At 37.0% G+C, this 15,342-nt stretch overlaps 1 protein-coding gene across 1 annotated transcript in view; it reads left to right on the top strand.

Annotated features, from left to right (window-relative positions):
• The window catches only part of CLVS2 (clavesin 2), a 65,462-nt gene that overhangs the window by 39,904 nt on the left and 10,216 nt on the right, over positions 1-15,342 (top strand). Inside the window, exon 4 of the mRNA XM_007446047.1 lies at positions 11,010-11,120. Coding sequence (XP_007446109.1) covers positions 11,010-11,120 — 111 coding nt within the window. The remainder of the gene's footprint in view (positions 1-11,009; positions 11,121-15,342) is intronic.

The following is a 15,342-nucleotide window of genomic DNA, read 5'->3' as shown; positions in this document are numbered from 1 at the left end:
CCTGCATCGGCAGGCAGACTCTCAACCACTGCGCCACCAGGGAAGCCCAAGGTGGTATTTTTGACTTTGGGTTCTCTCCTGCTGTTATAGTTGATTAAAACTGGTACATCATGGATGGTGAAGAGGTGTGAGAATGGCTTTGTGTCCTGTCCTCTTGGCTGTCTCACCTCCCGCATGTACCAGGCACACACCAGCAGAGACTAACTTAAATAAGTCTTGTGTCTTCGTGTCAAGGCTCTGTTGCTGTGATTTGTTTCAATCTGTTTTCAACCTTCTCTGACAGAAAAAATAGCTGGGGAGAATACCACCTTATTTTGCTCATGAAAGAGAAATCTTCTTGCTTTCAGTTATGTGATGACTAAACATGCTACAAATTAATTTTCAGTGTTGGTTATTCTTTAAGAAACTTTTTAATCTAGGTAGTGCTCTTTCGAGGAGGAATATTTTTTATACTATCCCACTTTAAGTTGTCTGTATTTTACTGTACTCAAGACTCAGACATACTCTTCCACGTGCAAAGTTGATGTCACTGTGTCACCAGTGTAATTTGAGAGTTTTATCTAGGTATAGGGATTTATCCACTGTAATATACCAACATTGTGTTCCAGGGTTCCTCACAGGATGGGAAGGGTTGTACTTGAACCAAAGTTAACCAATAGCAGATGATCAACTATAGGCACAAGAACACAATAATAAAGCAGTGATTTGTCTGGAATTAGAATATACCTGAGATTTTGAGAAAGATTAGTCAGTTCCAGCCCACAAATTTCAGAGACCCTGATCATATAGTCATAATGTACTCTCGTAGGCTTTCTCTCCATAGTAATCCCTCTGGTCTATTTAATAATTCTGATTATGTGGCTGAGAGGAAGGGACAGGAATACTTTTGCTGACAGAGACATTTACCTAATAGGTACGTGGATTTATCCCTGGAACCTAGAAGCCAAGAGTGTTATGGATTACCTCAATACATGTGTTTGAAACACAGCAGGAATAGGAAAAAATGGAATAACATTTGTGTTTTTTCCTGTGGAATTAGTGTATAATCATTATTTACAGGTGATAATTTACTGGTGAGAGAGGAAGTGAGGTTATTCTTTGTAGATTTAGGCAAGCGAACTATACTGTATTTAAGATTTTTATAACAAAATTAAAAATTGGGAAATGATGGTCTACATTAAAATTACAACAATAAGAACATTACAAAATTCTCATTTTCATGTGAGCAGATGATAATCATGTGCCGTCTTGGATGAGGAAAGGATCACTCCTTTCCTTTCTCTAGGCCTGTAGCTTTGTGAGCTGGAGCAGTCCTTGGCCACCACTGGGTTCTGAGTGACCCAGAGAAGCTTCCTCCTAGACCTCTGGAGCGGAAGTTGGAAGACTCTCTCAGTCCAAGCAATCACCAAAGCAATGCAGTCAAATGCCTCTGCCTTCAAAATGTTGGTGTGAGACCTGCTCTCCCTACAGCACATGTCCACTCACAGTTTAAAGGACATGATAATTTAATACCTTAGGATCCTATAGCAGTTTTCCTAGTTATTTGCATTGACAGGATAGAGCCCTCCATTGAGCCCCTCTAAATTTTCTTTTATGTTCCCCAGAAAGGAGAATATCAGGCAACATCATTGCACTTGCACTTGGGCATCATTTCAAATTAACTTAAAAAAAAAAAAGAAACAGAGAACACCCTTAGACAAAACTGAAAAAGAACAAAGCTAGCATATCTCTATAATGGAAACTGAATTTTATAAAAGGAGAGTGACAGGGCAAAAGAGACATTATTAGGAGTCGTGGTGCCATAAAATCTTCTTTAGCCAAATACTGATGCATATAGGATGAAGGAAAGTGGCTATTTTTTAAAATAGAAATGTTGTAAATGATATGCATTTGCCTTTGGGTAGAGCACATTCTGTTGATCACCCTTAATAGAAATTCATGTTGACACAGTTGTATTCATGATAAACACTTTAAACAATAGCTGACATTTTGCCAGAGGTCTTAAAACAAACAGATACTGTAAAGTTTGCAAATGCAAATCTAAGAACATCAATTTTCAAATTTAAAAATTTAACATAAAAAGTTATCTATATTTTAGTGTGTATTTGGATTTAAGATTTTAACCTTTATAAGGGTAAAATCATTTCAAAATGTATTCATATCTCAAAAATTTTTAATTCTAAAAAGAATATCACTTATTAATGGGAAATTAATGTATCCTATTCATCACTCTTTTAAATGATCCGTCACGGTTAATCCATGTTTCTTAAAACACTTATTAAAATTAAGACACTGTTTTCTGAGGAATCATAAAAATTTAAATCTGTAATTTACATGCATTTTGTTTCAGAGATTGTTCATCAAACAAAAAGCTTTGCTAAGTGCTTATTTTGGAATACAATGTGATATATCTTTGAAGGCTGACTTGTTTCCTGAAACAGGAATTCACTAGTCATTTTCCAACCATTCGCTTATTTTCTTCTCTTTTCTCTGATGACAAACTCTAAATGTTAAACAAACTGGTTGTAGAAAATGTTAATCATTATTGTTTCCCTACGTATCAGAGCAATTACTTCCTTTTGGTGAAATTTTGTTTCTACACAATTTTTTTTCATCTAAGTTCCTTTATTTGATGCCTACCTGGATAGCATGAGGTTTTAATGGACAGTTACAACTTAAGAGGATGGAGATGAAGCATCCTCCTGCATGTGTACGATTTCAATGTAAACTCTCTTATCTCCATACCAGGGTCAAGATCCTTTGTTTTCAATGTCACTTACATTCATTTACATATGGCTTATTACCAGTCATGAGACAGGCACAGAAAAAGACATACCAATTAGCTGATAATTAAATACTTTCCTGCCTGTCTTCTTGCAGTTTGGCAGAAGGCACTAGTTAGAATGTTTTGGTAAAAATTTTTGTTTCCCTTGTGAAAGCAGTTGAATGACTTGCCTGGATCTGTCTGTCCACTATTGATGGCACTAAATATATGGGATCACAACTATTGTTCCATTCTTTTCAGTTGCAGACGCTGCGCAGGGTGCTAGTGGTAGGGAATGGGAGCAGGGCTTTGGAACTAGAACAAACGTGATTTCATTCAGGAATCTTAAGCTTCTGAAGATGGGTACAACATGTAGACAAATAGCTAGTACAACATTCTAAAAGACGGATATGAGGACTTCCCTGGTGGCGCAGTGGTTGAGAGTCCACCTGCCGATGCAGGGGACACGGGTTCTTGACCCGGTCCGGGAAGATCCCACATGCCACGGAGCGGCTAGGTCTGTGAGCCATGGCCGCTGAGCCTGCGCGTCCAGAGCCTGTGCTCCGCAACGGGAGAGGCCGCAACAGTGAGAGGCCCGCGTAAAAAAAAAAAAAAAAATTGTATTTTATTTTGTGTTCAAAATTTCTACAACAAGCATGTTTTATATTTATTCTAAAAGCATCATAAAAGAATAGTCCAATATTTTTGATCCTAGTATAACTTCAGAGGTAGAGTTGTGGAATTAAAGTTGTAATTTCTAGGTGCTGGTGCTACAATTTATCACTAAATGCATCTTGCCATAGCGCATATAGTAGTTGAAACTAAGTGCTACAAAAAGTGCAAGAAAAGAGGAAAAGAAAAACAAACATTAAAAAAGGCCGAATAGATTTAATTCTGAATGGGTGAGTTACAAATACAATTTTTGCCTATGTTCACATTGAGGACAATTCTTAAACCCAGTTGATAAGTTTAAGAAGAAGTTGAGGAACCGTAGACGGTCTGGTTTAGGAGTTCTAGACAGTCTTACTTGTGAAACAAGACCAGAGTTGTGATGTAATAATAGAAAAGTTCATTTTCCTCACATTTATTACCTCAACCTTTAATTACACCAGAAACTATATTGATTTATGTTCTCAAATCTGACAATTTACTCCTAGTAGTGTTAATCTTAATACACAATGTTTATATTTCATCAAAATCAGTTAAAAATTTGAGTTACATGCTAATAGTTCAGATTCTCTAATTTTTTTTTTTTTCTTGAATAGCTAGATATTTAGGGCAAATGTATTTTTTTTTTGCTAGAAATATGTGAATAATTCTCTTATGTATATTTGGTAGATATAAATATGTTTACCCCTCTATATGGTGCCCGTGGTGCCAAAGTCTCTTGTGTTCTTAGTGTTTTTATGCCAATGAGGAGAAGACCAAGGCTTTGCTTTGACTGAGCTCATTTTGCAGTTGTTTGCCATGGCAGAGTCAACTCTTAAGGGAACCCACATACTACACGCTGGAAGTACTTCCAAATCCATCTTCTCCCAAAGAAGGATATTTATTTGAGTTTGTGGTCAGCAGAGGCTTGGAGAGATGCCGAGTTCCACTAGAGCTTTGGCGGGTCAAGTTTCCATTAACTGAAGAATTCAGGCCACACAATCTGTACCTCAAGCACAAAGTGTTCTGCTCAAGGAAAAACGAATGGAAGTAGGTGAATTGGCAAAAGCTTTTGGAAGGTAGAAATTCTATTAACTCTTTTCAGCCCATTTTGGCTATATTCTCACTAGTTGCAAAGCACTTATTTCCTTGTCTCCAGTGAAGAGCAGTGTGGCCAGAGCCAATGATCAACATACTGTATATTCTTAATATTTTGATTATTATTTTGTACTATGTAGTGTTTTTTAGGGCCAAACAATTGCCCAATAAACTATATTATAAAATTACCACCGTGGTCATTTCCACGTGTGTAAAGTGGGAGTTAATATGGTAGCTCAGCACCAAGAAGGTGGGCTCAATGAGTGGTACCAATGGTGAGCCATTAGCAGTCCTGTTAAATATTGTTCCCATGTTGCAGATAAAGAAATTGTAGCTCAGAGAATGTAAATAGTTTACTTAAATAATAAATATCAGAATGTATTTCATTTAATAAATATTCATCTAGCTTACACACACATTCACATACACAGGTTTTCAAAATGCTGGAAGTAGAAGGATGAATCAGGATCAGCATTCAGTGCACAAAACAGAAATCTCTCTGGATAGTTCAAGGAAAAATGGATTTAAATGCAGTGAGTGAGTGCTTAAAACCTCACTGGAAGAGCAGGAGGAATGAAAATTACAGAGGACTGTGACTGCTCTCTTGGTTTTGAGGTCCCAACCCTGCAGATGTGATTCAGAGGTCAAGAAACTGATGTCTTCACCCTCTTACTGCTAATGTCCCAGCAGACTTTTACCTTCCAAAGGGGGTAACTAGAAAGTGGAAGGTGGTGTGCAGATACTACTGTAAACAATTGCTCTTCTAGAGCTTGCTTAGCAGCTGTCATTGCACAGGAAGGTGACTGCTGCCTCCCTTTAGTCCTTTAAATCTTATTCAAGTGCATCTCATTGACAGATCTCACCTAGTCAGAGCCCTAGCTGACATAGATTCCTGTTTTAGCCTTCCATCCCCTGCTCTGTTAGGTGGGGCATGAAGTAGGTGGAAATGGATGCCAGGCCCAGCACCAACAGACTATATGCAACACACAACCTCTGCACTCAAAGAGCTCACAATTTAGTAGTGGAGGCAGACAAATGAGGCGACAATTTTAGTATCTCATGGCAAGTGCAGTGATGGACTTAGGCACTGTGATGGTAGAGATGGGCTTTGATGTGAGAGCAATGGGATAAGTCAGGAAAAGGATCAAAAGAGCTTCCTGGAAATGATGTTGCCTGAGCTAATTCTTAAGGGATTAGTAAGAGCAGATGATACAAAAAGGGAGGGATGCATATGAGAAGGAACCGAATCAACAAGTGATAAAACAGCATGTGAACATGAACAGACGTGAAGGGGATGGGGGGAAGTGACATGGTACTAAAGAGTGGAATGGAGGTAGTGAGTTTCGGATTTTACTGTGATCACACTAGCATCATATGGAAGGTGAATATGAAAATATGAAGCTACACAGAGGTGGAGGCATAAATACTGCAAGACCTGAGGTGTGATCAGAAATAAAGGGGATCAGACTTCTGGTTTCCAGTTCCTAATATAAACAGCTTGGAAATCACCACTCTGTCCTAACAAGGAAAAAACTGAACAGACTGAAAAATCAACAACTATTCTTAGATCTATAAAAGTGGTGTGAGGACACAGGGCAATCCCCTCCCCCCCAGGATTAGAGAAACAGGTGAATACAGGGAGTCTTAGCTTATTGGGGCAGAAAGCCATGATCAGAAACCTACGTGGGAACAAATCTGGGGAAGGACAGCCTGAATTGTTAATGACGAATTGCTGGAGGCTTATTGTATAAAATGCTGAGAGTTAAAAGCCCCGGGGAGAGGAGCAGGTATAGGGGGGCCTTCCACACTTTTGTGGGATTTACCTCCAGGACCTTGACCAAGTTCTCACAGTAAATATTTGAGAAAAATCTCCTTGTGTTTGCATCAGGAGGAGGGGAAAAGGAACCATTTTTACATATGCCAGAGCACTCTGCTCTACTCATCAAAGCTTGCTCTCAGGAGAAACCAGGTAACCAGAACCTAACCTGCCGGGGTATTATTAGAGCTTAACTGACCTGCGGGGCAGGGAAACTCCCAACTTTAGTCTTCCACATGGGAAAAGGCAGATACCCAACTCCAGGTACTTTAGCCATCCTGATCCATCCAAGCGGGGAGAAAAAAAATCAAGAAACACTTGTGAGTTAACAGTCCAGAGGCACATGATCATTAAAAGCCCAAGAGCTAATCCATTGGACTATAGAATGCTTTACCTTCCCCCACCTCTCACCATTTTATTACTGAAGGCCTTTTACAATAGTTCCTTTTACCTGGTGCATCATGCATGGCTATCAAGAAAAAATTATAAGTCATAACTGAAAAAAGGTAGAAAACAAAGTTTGAAGAGACAGGGTAAGCATCTGAATGAGACATGGCAGAGATATTGGAATTATTAGACTGGGAATTTTAAACTATGATTAATATGCTAAGGGCTTTAATGAATAACTAGACCGCATGCTAAAAGAGATGGACAATGTAAGCAGAGAGGAAGAAATCCTAAAAAAGAACCAAAAAGAAATGCTAGCGATCAAAAACTGTGACAGAAATGAAGAATGCTTTTGATAGGCTTTTTAGCAGACTGGACACAGCTAAGGAAAGAATCTCTGAGCTTGAGAATATATCAATAGAAACCTCAAAAACTGAAATGCAAAGAGAACAAAGGGAAAAAAAAAACAGAACAGAATATCCCAGGACTGCAGGGCAACTACAAAAGGTGTACCATGTATATAATGGTAATACCACAAGGAGAAGGGCAAGAGCAAGGAAAGGAGTCATATCACACTGAGGAAAGGAAGGAATCAAGTATTATGTCCTTGCTTTGGACTTTGATACTTTGATACCTTTTTAACACAGAGGTAGTGTTAAGTCAGAATTTTAACCTAGGTCTACTTGATTGCAAAGTCAGTGCTTTCCTTTCTCTTTCACACTGCCTTAACTGTGATTTGGTACTGACCAAGTCATTCTGTATTGAAAGATGTGTCCAAGGAATCCATGGCATCATGTGTAAGTTATGTGTTCACATGTGTATATTCTTTGTTCACAGTAGAAGAAGCATGACCTTCAAGTGGTTCTCAAAGTTTAAAAATCGCTGAGCTAAGACTTCTGGCTTAAAAACCTGGTAGCTGGTGTTCATTCAGTTTTGTTCTAGAGACCAGATGCTCACTCAGGAGTATATTTTAAAAGTGTACTAAGTAGTTCTGCTTTAGGTAGTGCTGTAGGTTAAAAATTCTTAAAGATTTCCCTGCCATGAAGCACCAAGGTGTTGAATAAATCACAATGAAAATATGTCTAGTTGCTCTGCTGAACTCTGGTGAACATAAAACAAGTCCCAACAGAGACAAGCACATGGAGTCTACTGAAAAGAAACAGAATAAGGGAAGCTTGAGTGGTTTTGGAGGCCAATGTTGACTGTAGGAACTTAGAGTTTTGGAGAGTAATGATTGCTGGGGGTGTGCAGTGGGCAGGAGAAGACGTGAGGCCTGCACACACTGAGGGCAAGTTGGGGACTGGATGTGAGAACCTGCATTCCTCCAGGTGCTGCATCCTTAGGGAAAGGTTGTGCTGGGAAAATCCCTACTGGCCAGGAAACATTTAAGGAACCTCTCTGCCTCTCCCATATCCAGGGACAGAACCTAGTGGGAGCTAATATAGATCTTGTCGGGAGAAAAGCATCCTCAAACTAGATCTTTCAGGATTCCCAAGGATTAATATTAGCCAAATATGATCCACCATAAACAAGATATCATGAACAAGACCAGCATAGATAACAAATTCAGGCCCTCAAGGACCCAGAAACAAAATACCTCTGTGTAAAATGGTTATGTTATCAAACAGTGTTATTAATGATGGAATTAAAATAAGCAAAGACCAAGCAACTAACAAATTAAAGTGTCACGAGAATCTATTTTACACCCACTAGATTGGCAGAAGTTAGACAGATGGATAATACCAAGTGTAGTATGTGGAGCAGCCAGAACTCTCCTGCATTACTGGGGGAAAGAGGAGTATAAATTGGTGCAGTTTGCTCCTAACAATTTTGTAAAGTTGAACGGTATACACTCTATGACTCAACGTTAACACTTTTAGATAAATACCCTGCACATACACCTGAACATGCACAAGAGACACTTCTGAGAATGAAGTCTGCAGAGCAGCTGTGTTGGTGATAGCAAAACAAACCGAAAATTTGGAAAACAATGTGTAGGGACAGAAGAAAATAAACTGTGGTGTTCCATACAATGGTATGCCATACAACAGTGACAATGAACTATAGCTATGCACAACATGTTTAAATTTCAAATACAATGAACCGCAAAAACACTGTTACGTGACCACATTCACTATGACATTTTTATAAAGCTTAAGTACTTAAAAAACTTAACAGTATGTTTTAAGGGATATATATATATATATATATATCAATCATATATATGCCATATATATGATATATATAGCAAAAATATAAAATATGCAAAATAAAAATATATTTATAACATTTATAAAATAAAATATAAAATATTGATATAAGCAAGAGAAATCCTTATATTTGAAATACAGTGTAAAATTTCAAAATGTGGGGGAAATGAAAGACTATATAAATACAGTGATCTTCAAGGTTACCAATTATATTCTATTTCTTAAGCTGAGTGGAGGGCACATATTAGTATTCTCTTTATTGTATATACATTATTTATCTTCATTTTATGTATAAAATGTTAAAAATGTCATAATTTTAAAAGACACTATGAATCATATATACATATATGATTCATATATCCCCTCTTTTTTGGATTTTCTTCCCATGTAGGTCACTACAGAGCACTGAGTAGAGTTCCCTGTGCTATACAGTAGGTTCTCATTAGTTATCTATTTTATACATAGTATCAATAGTGAATATATGTCAACCTCAATGTCCCAATTCATCCCCCCGCCCATTTCCCCCTTGGTATCCATATGTTTGTTCTCTATGCCTGTGTACAATAGAAACTAACACAACATTGTAAAGCAACTATACTCCAATAAAAATTTTTTAAAAAGTAACCTGCTATGTGGAAGTCAGATGTATTTTTTCATATGAAAATAAAAGCATATTTAGCTGAAAAAATAAAAATAAAAAAATTAAAAGACACTATGTCTGCATTTCTACCTGATTCATTTCTGTTTTGTAATACTCTTGATGAATGAAAGTTACAAATTTATAAAAGAGGTAAGATACTGACATAAAATAAGACACAGCTTACGAATGTATTTATTATTTGAAGAACTGTGGTTTTTTCGTAGTGTGTTATTCTCAAAGATAGAAATTTTTTTGCAGAAAAAATGTTTGTTGACTCTAAAAATCAATATATAAAATCACTAATTAATTTCTAATGCTCATAAGTGTCCCCTAAAAACAAAATAATTTAATGATGTTACACCATGCGTGTTTTTAAATCATTTGAATCTCGTTCAAGAGAAAATTTAAATTAAGAAAATAGATTTACAGTTATTTCAGTTTCTTCTCTTTTGTTCCTGTTTATGTTCTCAGTAGAATCTAGATATATGCCAATTATTATGATGCCACTCAAGAGACACTTCTAGTGGTACAGTTTTTTAAAGGAGACCTTTGTAGTCAGTTCAGCGTGGAATGTTGAACCAGTAGCAAAATCTAGGTCCATTTACATAGAATCCGTAACACTGTCAAATGTTGTAACTTAACAACATTTAAGCTTAGGGATTCTCTTCAGATTTGGGGGTGGACTTGAGATGCACCTATTTAGTCACAGAAAGGAGGCAAACACCTCTACACCACTTCAGGTGCAAACCTTACGTGGTTGAGTTCTTGCTGAAGGAGAGGCTGGCTTTGTGATAGCCCCATTTTCCTCCTGTTGGGTGAGCTCAGAGGGTTTAACTTTCATTTAACTTGGCAAAATGCATGTGCAAATTTCTTACACTACAATTCCAGGTTTTTATTTTGCTTAAGCGTGTTTCCTTCTTTTGGTAGTTGGAATAAGGAAAGGACAGTGTTTATAGTAAAGTTGGTAATAAAATAAAGAGAATAAAGTGAGTTTTGATATCTGACCGTCCTCACATTATAGATAACTACATTGAAATTTAATAAAACATTTTAATTTAAATACATTTTAATATACACTTATCTAACATAGATTCATTATCTGACAAATTTCTAAAGCCTTTTACTTATATTTCTTGGCCTATAATGACTGTTAGCAGTTTGCAGGCTTAAAACATGGCACTCCTAAAAATGCTGAAACTCCTATCAACAACCTATTCTTGAGAAAGATGTGCTTTATTACATATTGCTTCAGTTTCTGTATGAAAGTTACAATGATTAATTGCAGTAAGGTTCTTCCTAAGGTTCTTCCTTCTTTCTTCTCCTTAGCTATACACATAATCATTTAAGTGTACGGAATAACAAATTTGTATACCATACGGCCTTCCGTAAACCTTCTCAGTGTTTTAAAGTGTGTTTTGATTTTTTTTCCCTGCCATGTTACTCTAGGATAGTTTCCCAGCACGATTTGGAGGAATTCATTTTGTCAACCAACCATGGTATATCCATGCCCTGTATACCGTGATCCGGCCTTTCCTGAAAGAGAAGACTCGGAAAAGGGTATTTGTTTGCTTCTTTGTTTTTTTATTTCCTTTCTGCTCCCCCATTCAATAAATTATGATGCATACTGTATGTATAACATGTGCTGTGGTAAAATGTGTTTCTGTATTGAATATAACTGTAAAAGATAACATAAAAGATGTTTTACAAAATGTAAAAACTTGTGATTAATTCTGAACAGTGTATCTGTGAAAGAAATACTTAAAAACTAGCTCTCTTGCTTTTCCACAAATGGGGAGAACATTTTAGCACATTCATTATACATTAAAGCCTTGGTTTGAAAGTAAAAAAAAATTATACCATGTTACTATATTGTTATTGGTACACTTAATTTCAAGTAATATACAGGCAAAAGTTATTTTTTATGTTATAAATAGGTGTTAGTTATTTCACAATATGTATTACATTGAATATAGTGAATTTTGTGATCTCTAATATAATTTTGCAGTGATTGTCTTGATCAATCACACATTTCAGAAAGAATACTAATGTGTAGAAATTTTAATATCTCCTTAAATTACAAGTTACTTGAATTCCAAGATTCAGTTTTATCCAACAATGAGGATATTCAAAGTATGTTCCAAAATAATCATTTTTCTGAGAATAAGAATATTTATATAAATTATTTAATACAGTGCATGGCACATTGTAAATACCGAACACATTTATCACTATTGATAATATTTTAAAATGCATTTTAATGTACATTATTTCATTTTATCCTCCAAACATCTCTGAAAAGTAAGCTTAGTAAGCATCATCTCCTATTTAAAAGCTGAGGAAAGTAAGTCTTAGGATGGATAAAAAACTTGCTTATTCATTAACACAGCTGTAAAGTTGTAGAGTTAACATTTGAATACAAATAGCTCTGCATTTAGAGATATTTTTACCACTGTGCTGTGACCAATTTTCAAATGATTAGTTCCACAGTAAAATATAGTTACTTCTAAATCCATATGGAAGATAATTTTCCATGTTTCTCATGAATGAGAAGGCACTTCAGGTATCTCAGTGCCATAAAAGCCTTACTGTGAGTGTGAAAGTGAAATCATTGTTAGTATGCGTTGGTGTCAAACATTTGTGAAGAGAGAGTTTTCTGTTTATGAATTTGTTGAATATGTTTTAGTAATTTAGGAGGAAGAATTCTGTAAACAATTATAATTTATATTAGGAATTATTTCTACCACCAAGATTCATATTAATTTACATTTTATAATTTGGAAAAATGTATTGATGTGCCTCAGAAAAAACACTTTCAGCATTGTTTTATGAAGGGATGATCAGGTGATCCAAAATACCTGCTGGGGCTTTTAGCACAAATTGTACTAGTGAATGCTTTCGTAGTGTTCACGCTATGCCACGTGCTGTTCTAAGTACTCTTGGTATGTTAATTCATTTAGTCCTTCCAACAAAGCTTTAGGGTAAGCATTGTTATTTTCCTCCTTTTATAGATGGGAAAATGAGGCATAGAAGGTGAAACCATTTGCTCTAAATCACAGCTAGGAGGTAGTAGAGCTGAAAATGTGGATGTATTGGGAAGACTGTTCCAGGTAGAGGGACTAGCAAAGGCAATGGTCCTTAGGTAGAAACAGGCCTGGAATATTTGACAAACAGCATGGAGGCCAGAAAAGGTGGAGATGAATGAGCTACTGGGGAGGATATTAGGGGACTGGATGGGCAGGAACATAGTGTGCCCGCTCATAGAGGGTCTTGTACACTGTTGTAAAGATCTGGGCTTTCAGTCAGAGTGAAATGAGGAGCACTTGAAAGGCTTTGAGTGCAGGAGTGACTTGTTGTGTCATGATTTTGACATGATTTTGCTCTGTTGAAAAGATTGAAGAGTTTCAAGGCTACAAAACAAGGAAAGCTCTAGGTTTGGGGGTTATTTGATGGAATTTGATGATTTTGACAATGCCTACAAGAATGCACTGCTAGCACTATTCCAGATGGAATTGAGGTATTTGAATTTTACCATTTTAATTAAAACTATATGACTTGGAAATTTTTGTATGAGAAAATAATTACAGATTGAAACACCTTTAATTTTTAAGTATATAATCAATGCACAATGCAATGTTATTATATTCCTTACTGGAATCCCAAGTGATTCAGCATTACAGTATTATTCAAACAACTTATAATACAGATGCTGTAAATCTATGTTCTGAAAAACTGGTAAAAGGAAACCTAGGAAAGAGTCGTGAATCCTCTTTCACAGTAGACATTTAGCTCTTCATTTTCTTAAATTAAATCAGACTTTGAGTTTCCAACACACTGGGCTGATGGGAATGTCAACCTTAAGTGTCACAGGGGTCCCTTCTTCTCAAAATTTCACCAGTGTCTGGAATCTTTCATGTAGAGCCTAACTTCCCATCCCTCATGGCCACTTTTGACATGCTCACTGTTCAAGCTAGTATTAGTTCCTTGAATTAAGGTCTCCTTCTGCTCCAGCAGAAGGAGATGCTTCAGCATCTTTACTGAAGCCAGAACCCAATGGCGAGATTTCAATCCACTACCCTAGTGCACTCTTCAGCTGGTCCACGGATGTGGTCCTGCCACACCCCAAGAGCTGACAGGAAACAGGTTTTCCTGCTAGTTGTCACAAATTTCCACTTCTTCCTCAATTGTGGGCTTGCTGTTCTATTCTTTGCTAATTCTTAAAAATATTCTACCCTCTTTCTACCATAATTATGGTCAGCTACCATAATCTCTTCAATGGCATGGTTTAGGAAAATAAAATATTTTTAAATTTAAAAGTTCAGCCTAAGTATAATTGTAAGGTAATCTGAGGCAAAGGAGACCCAAAGAACCAGACTTCTTGCATGAAATGGAGGAAGAAAAAATATACACGGGGGAGAATATAGTAAAACTTCAATAAATGATGAGACAAATGTGTGCATGGCATATTCCAGCAAGGTGTGAGTAGTAGGAGATGTGCTCACAGAAAGAGTTCATAGAGGATCTTATAGGACTTACTCTAATAGAAAGAAGAAGCCAATGGGGGATTATGAGCAGGCTAATGTGACATGACGGATGTTTTAACATGGTCATTCTGTCTGCTGTGTTGAGAATAGAGTGTTGGTGGCAAGAGTGGAAGTCAGGAGAGCAGTTAGGAGGCAGTAACACAGTGTGAAGGATGATGGGAGTTGAGTTAGGGTTGTAAGGGTGGAGTTGTTCAGATGTTTGAATTCAGGATAGATTTTGGAGGTAGTACCAAAAGAATTTACTGACAACTTAGATTATGAGAGAAGTAAAAGATGAGTCAAATGTTTTGGCCTGAGAAACTAGAAGCATATTTGTATGATTAACTGGCATTGAAAATAGGGAGGAGTTGATTTGGGGGAGAGAATTATAAGTTCAGTCTTGGACATGTTAAGTTCCAGGTGCCCACTTACCATTTAAGTGGAGGTGTGACATAGAGAGTAGAAATACCAATATGGAGTTCAGAGGAGAGGTCTGGATTCAAAATATAAATTTTCAGTGTATGGACAATACTTAAAGCCACTAGACTGAATGACATCACCAAGGAGTGAGTATAGCTAGAGAAGAGAATAAATCCAAGAACTGAAGCCTGGAGCTCTCTGATGTTAAGATGCTGGGGAGGTGAGGAATAACCAGCAAAAGAGTCTGAAAAAAGCATCTATCAAATAGAAGGAAACCAAGAGATCCTGGGAGAAAGTGTTTCAATGAGGAGGGCCATCTACTATATCCAGTGCTGCTGAGAGTTTAAGAAAAATAAGGACAGAGAATTATTGGACACTGAATTTAGCAGTGAGAAGGATCTTGACAAGAGCTATTTTCATGCAATGGTGGGAGGCAAAGCCTATTTGGATTCGATTCAGGAAAAATGGGACAAAAGTACTTGGACAATGAATATAGATGACTCCTTTGATGAGTTTTGCAATGAAAAGAAGGAGAAAAATAGGATAATAACTGGAGGTAAGGTCAAGAGAGGTTTTATGCTTCTGTTTGGTGGGGGAAGGGAAGAGTAGGGTTGGCATGTTTGTTCTTTGATAGGAAAGATACAGAAGAGGAGGAAATCTGATGATGTGAGAGAGACAAGAGAGAATTGTTTGAGAAATATAACTGAGTGGAAGAGAGAATGAATTCTAGTGCACAGGTGGAGGGGTTGGCCTTTGTAGAGTTTATTCTTCCATTGTGCTGGGAGCAAAGGCAAAGCATAAGGACACAGATGCTGGTGGGTGGGTCTCATCTGGTTGCC

This window comes from Lipotes vexillifer, unplaced genomic scaffold (assembly GCF_000442215.2).
Source record: "Lipotes vexillifer unplaced genomic scaffold, Lipotes_vexillifer_v1.1 scaffold368, whole genome shotgun sequence".
Classification (NCBI taxonomy): Eukaryota; Metazoa; Chordata; class Mammalia; order Artiodactyla; family Lipotidae; genus Lipotes; species Lipotes vexillifer.
The sequence above is the reverse complement of the archived record's forward strand: the minus strand, read 5'-3'. Positions and strand labels throughout refer to the sequence as shown.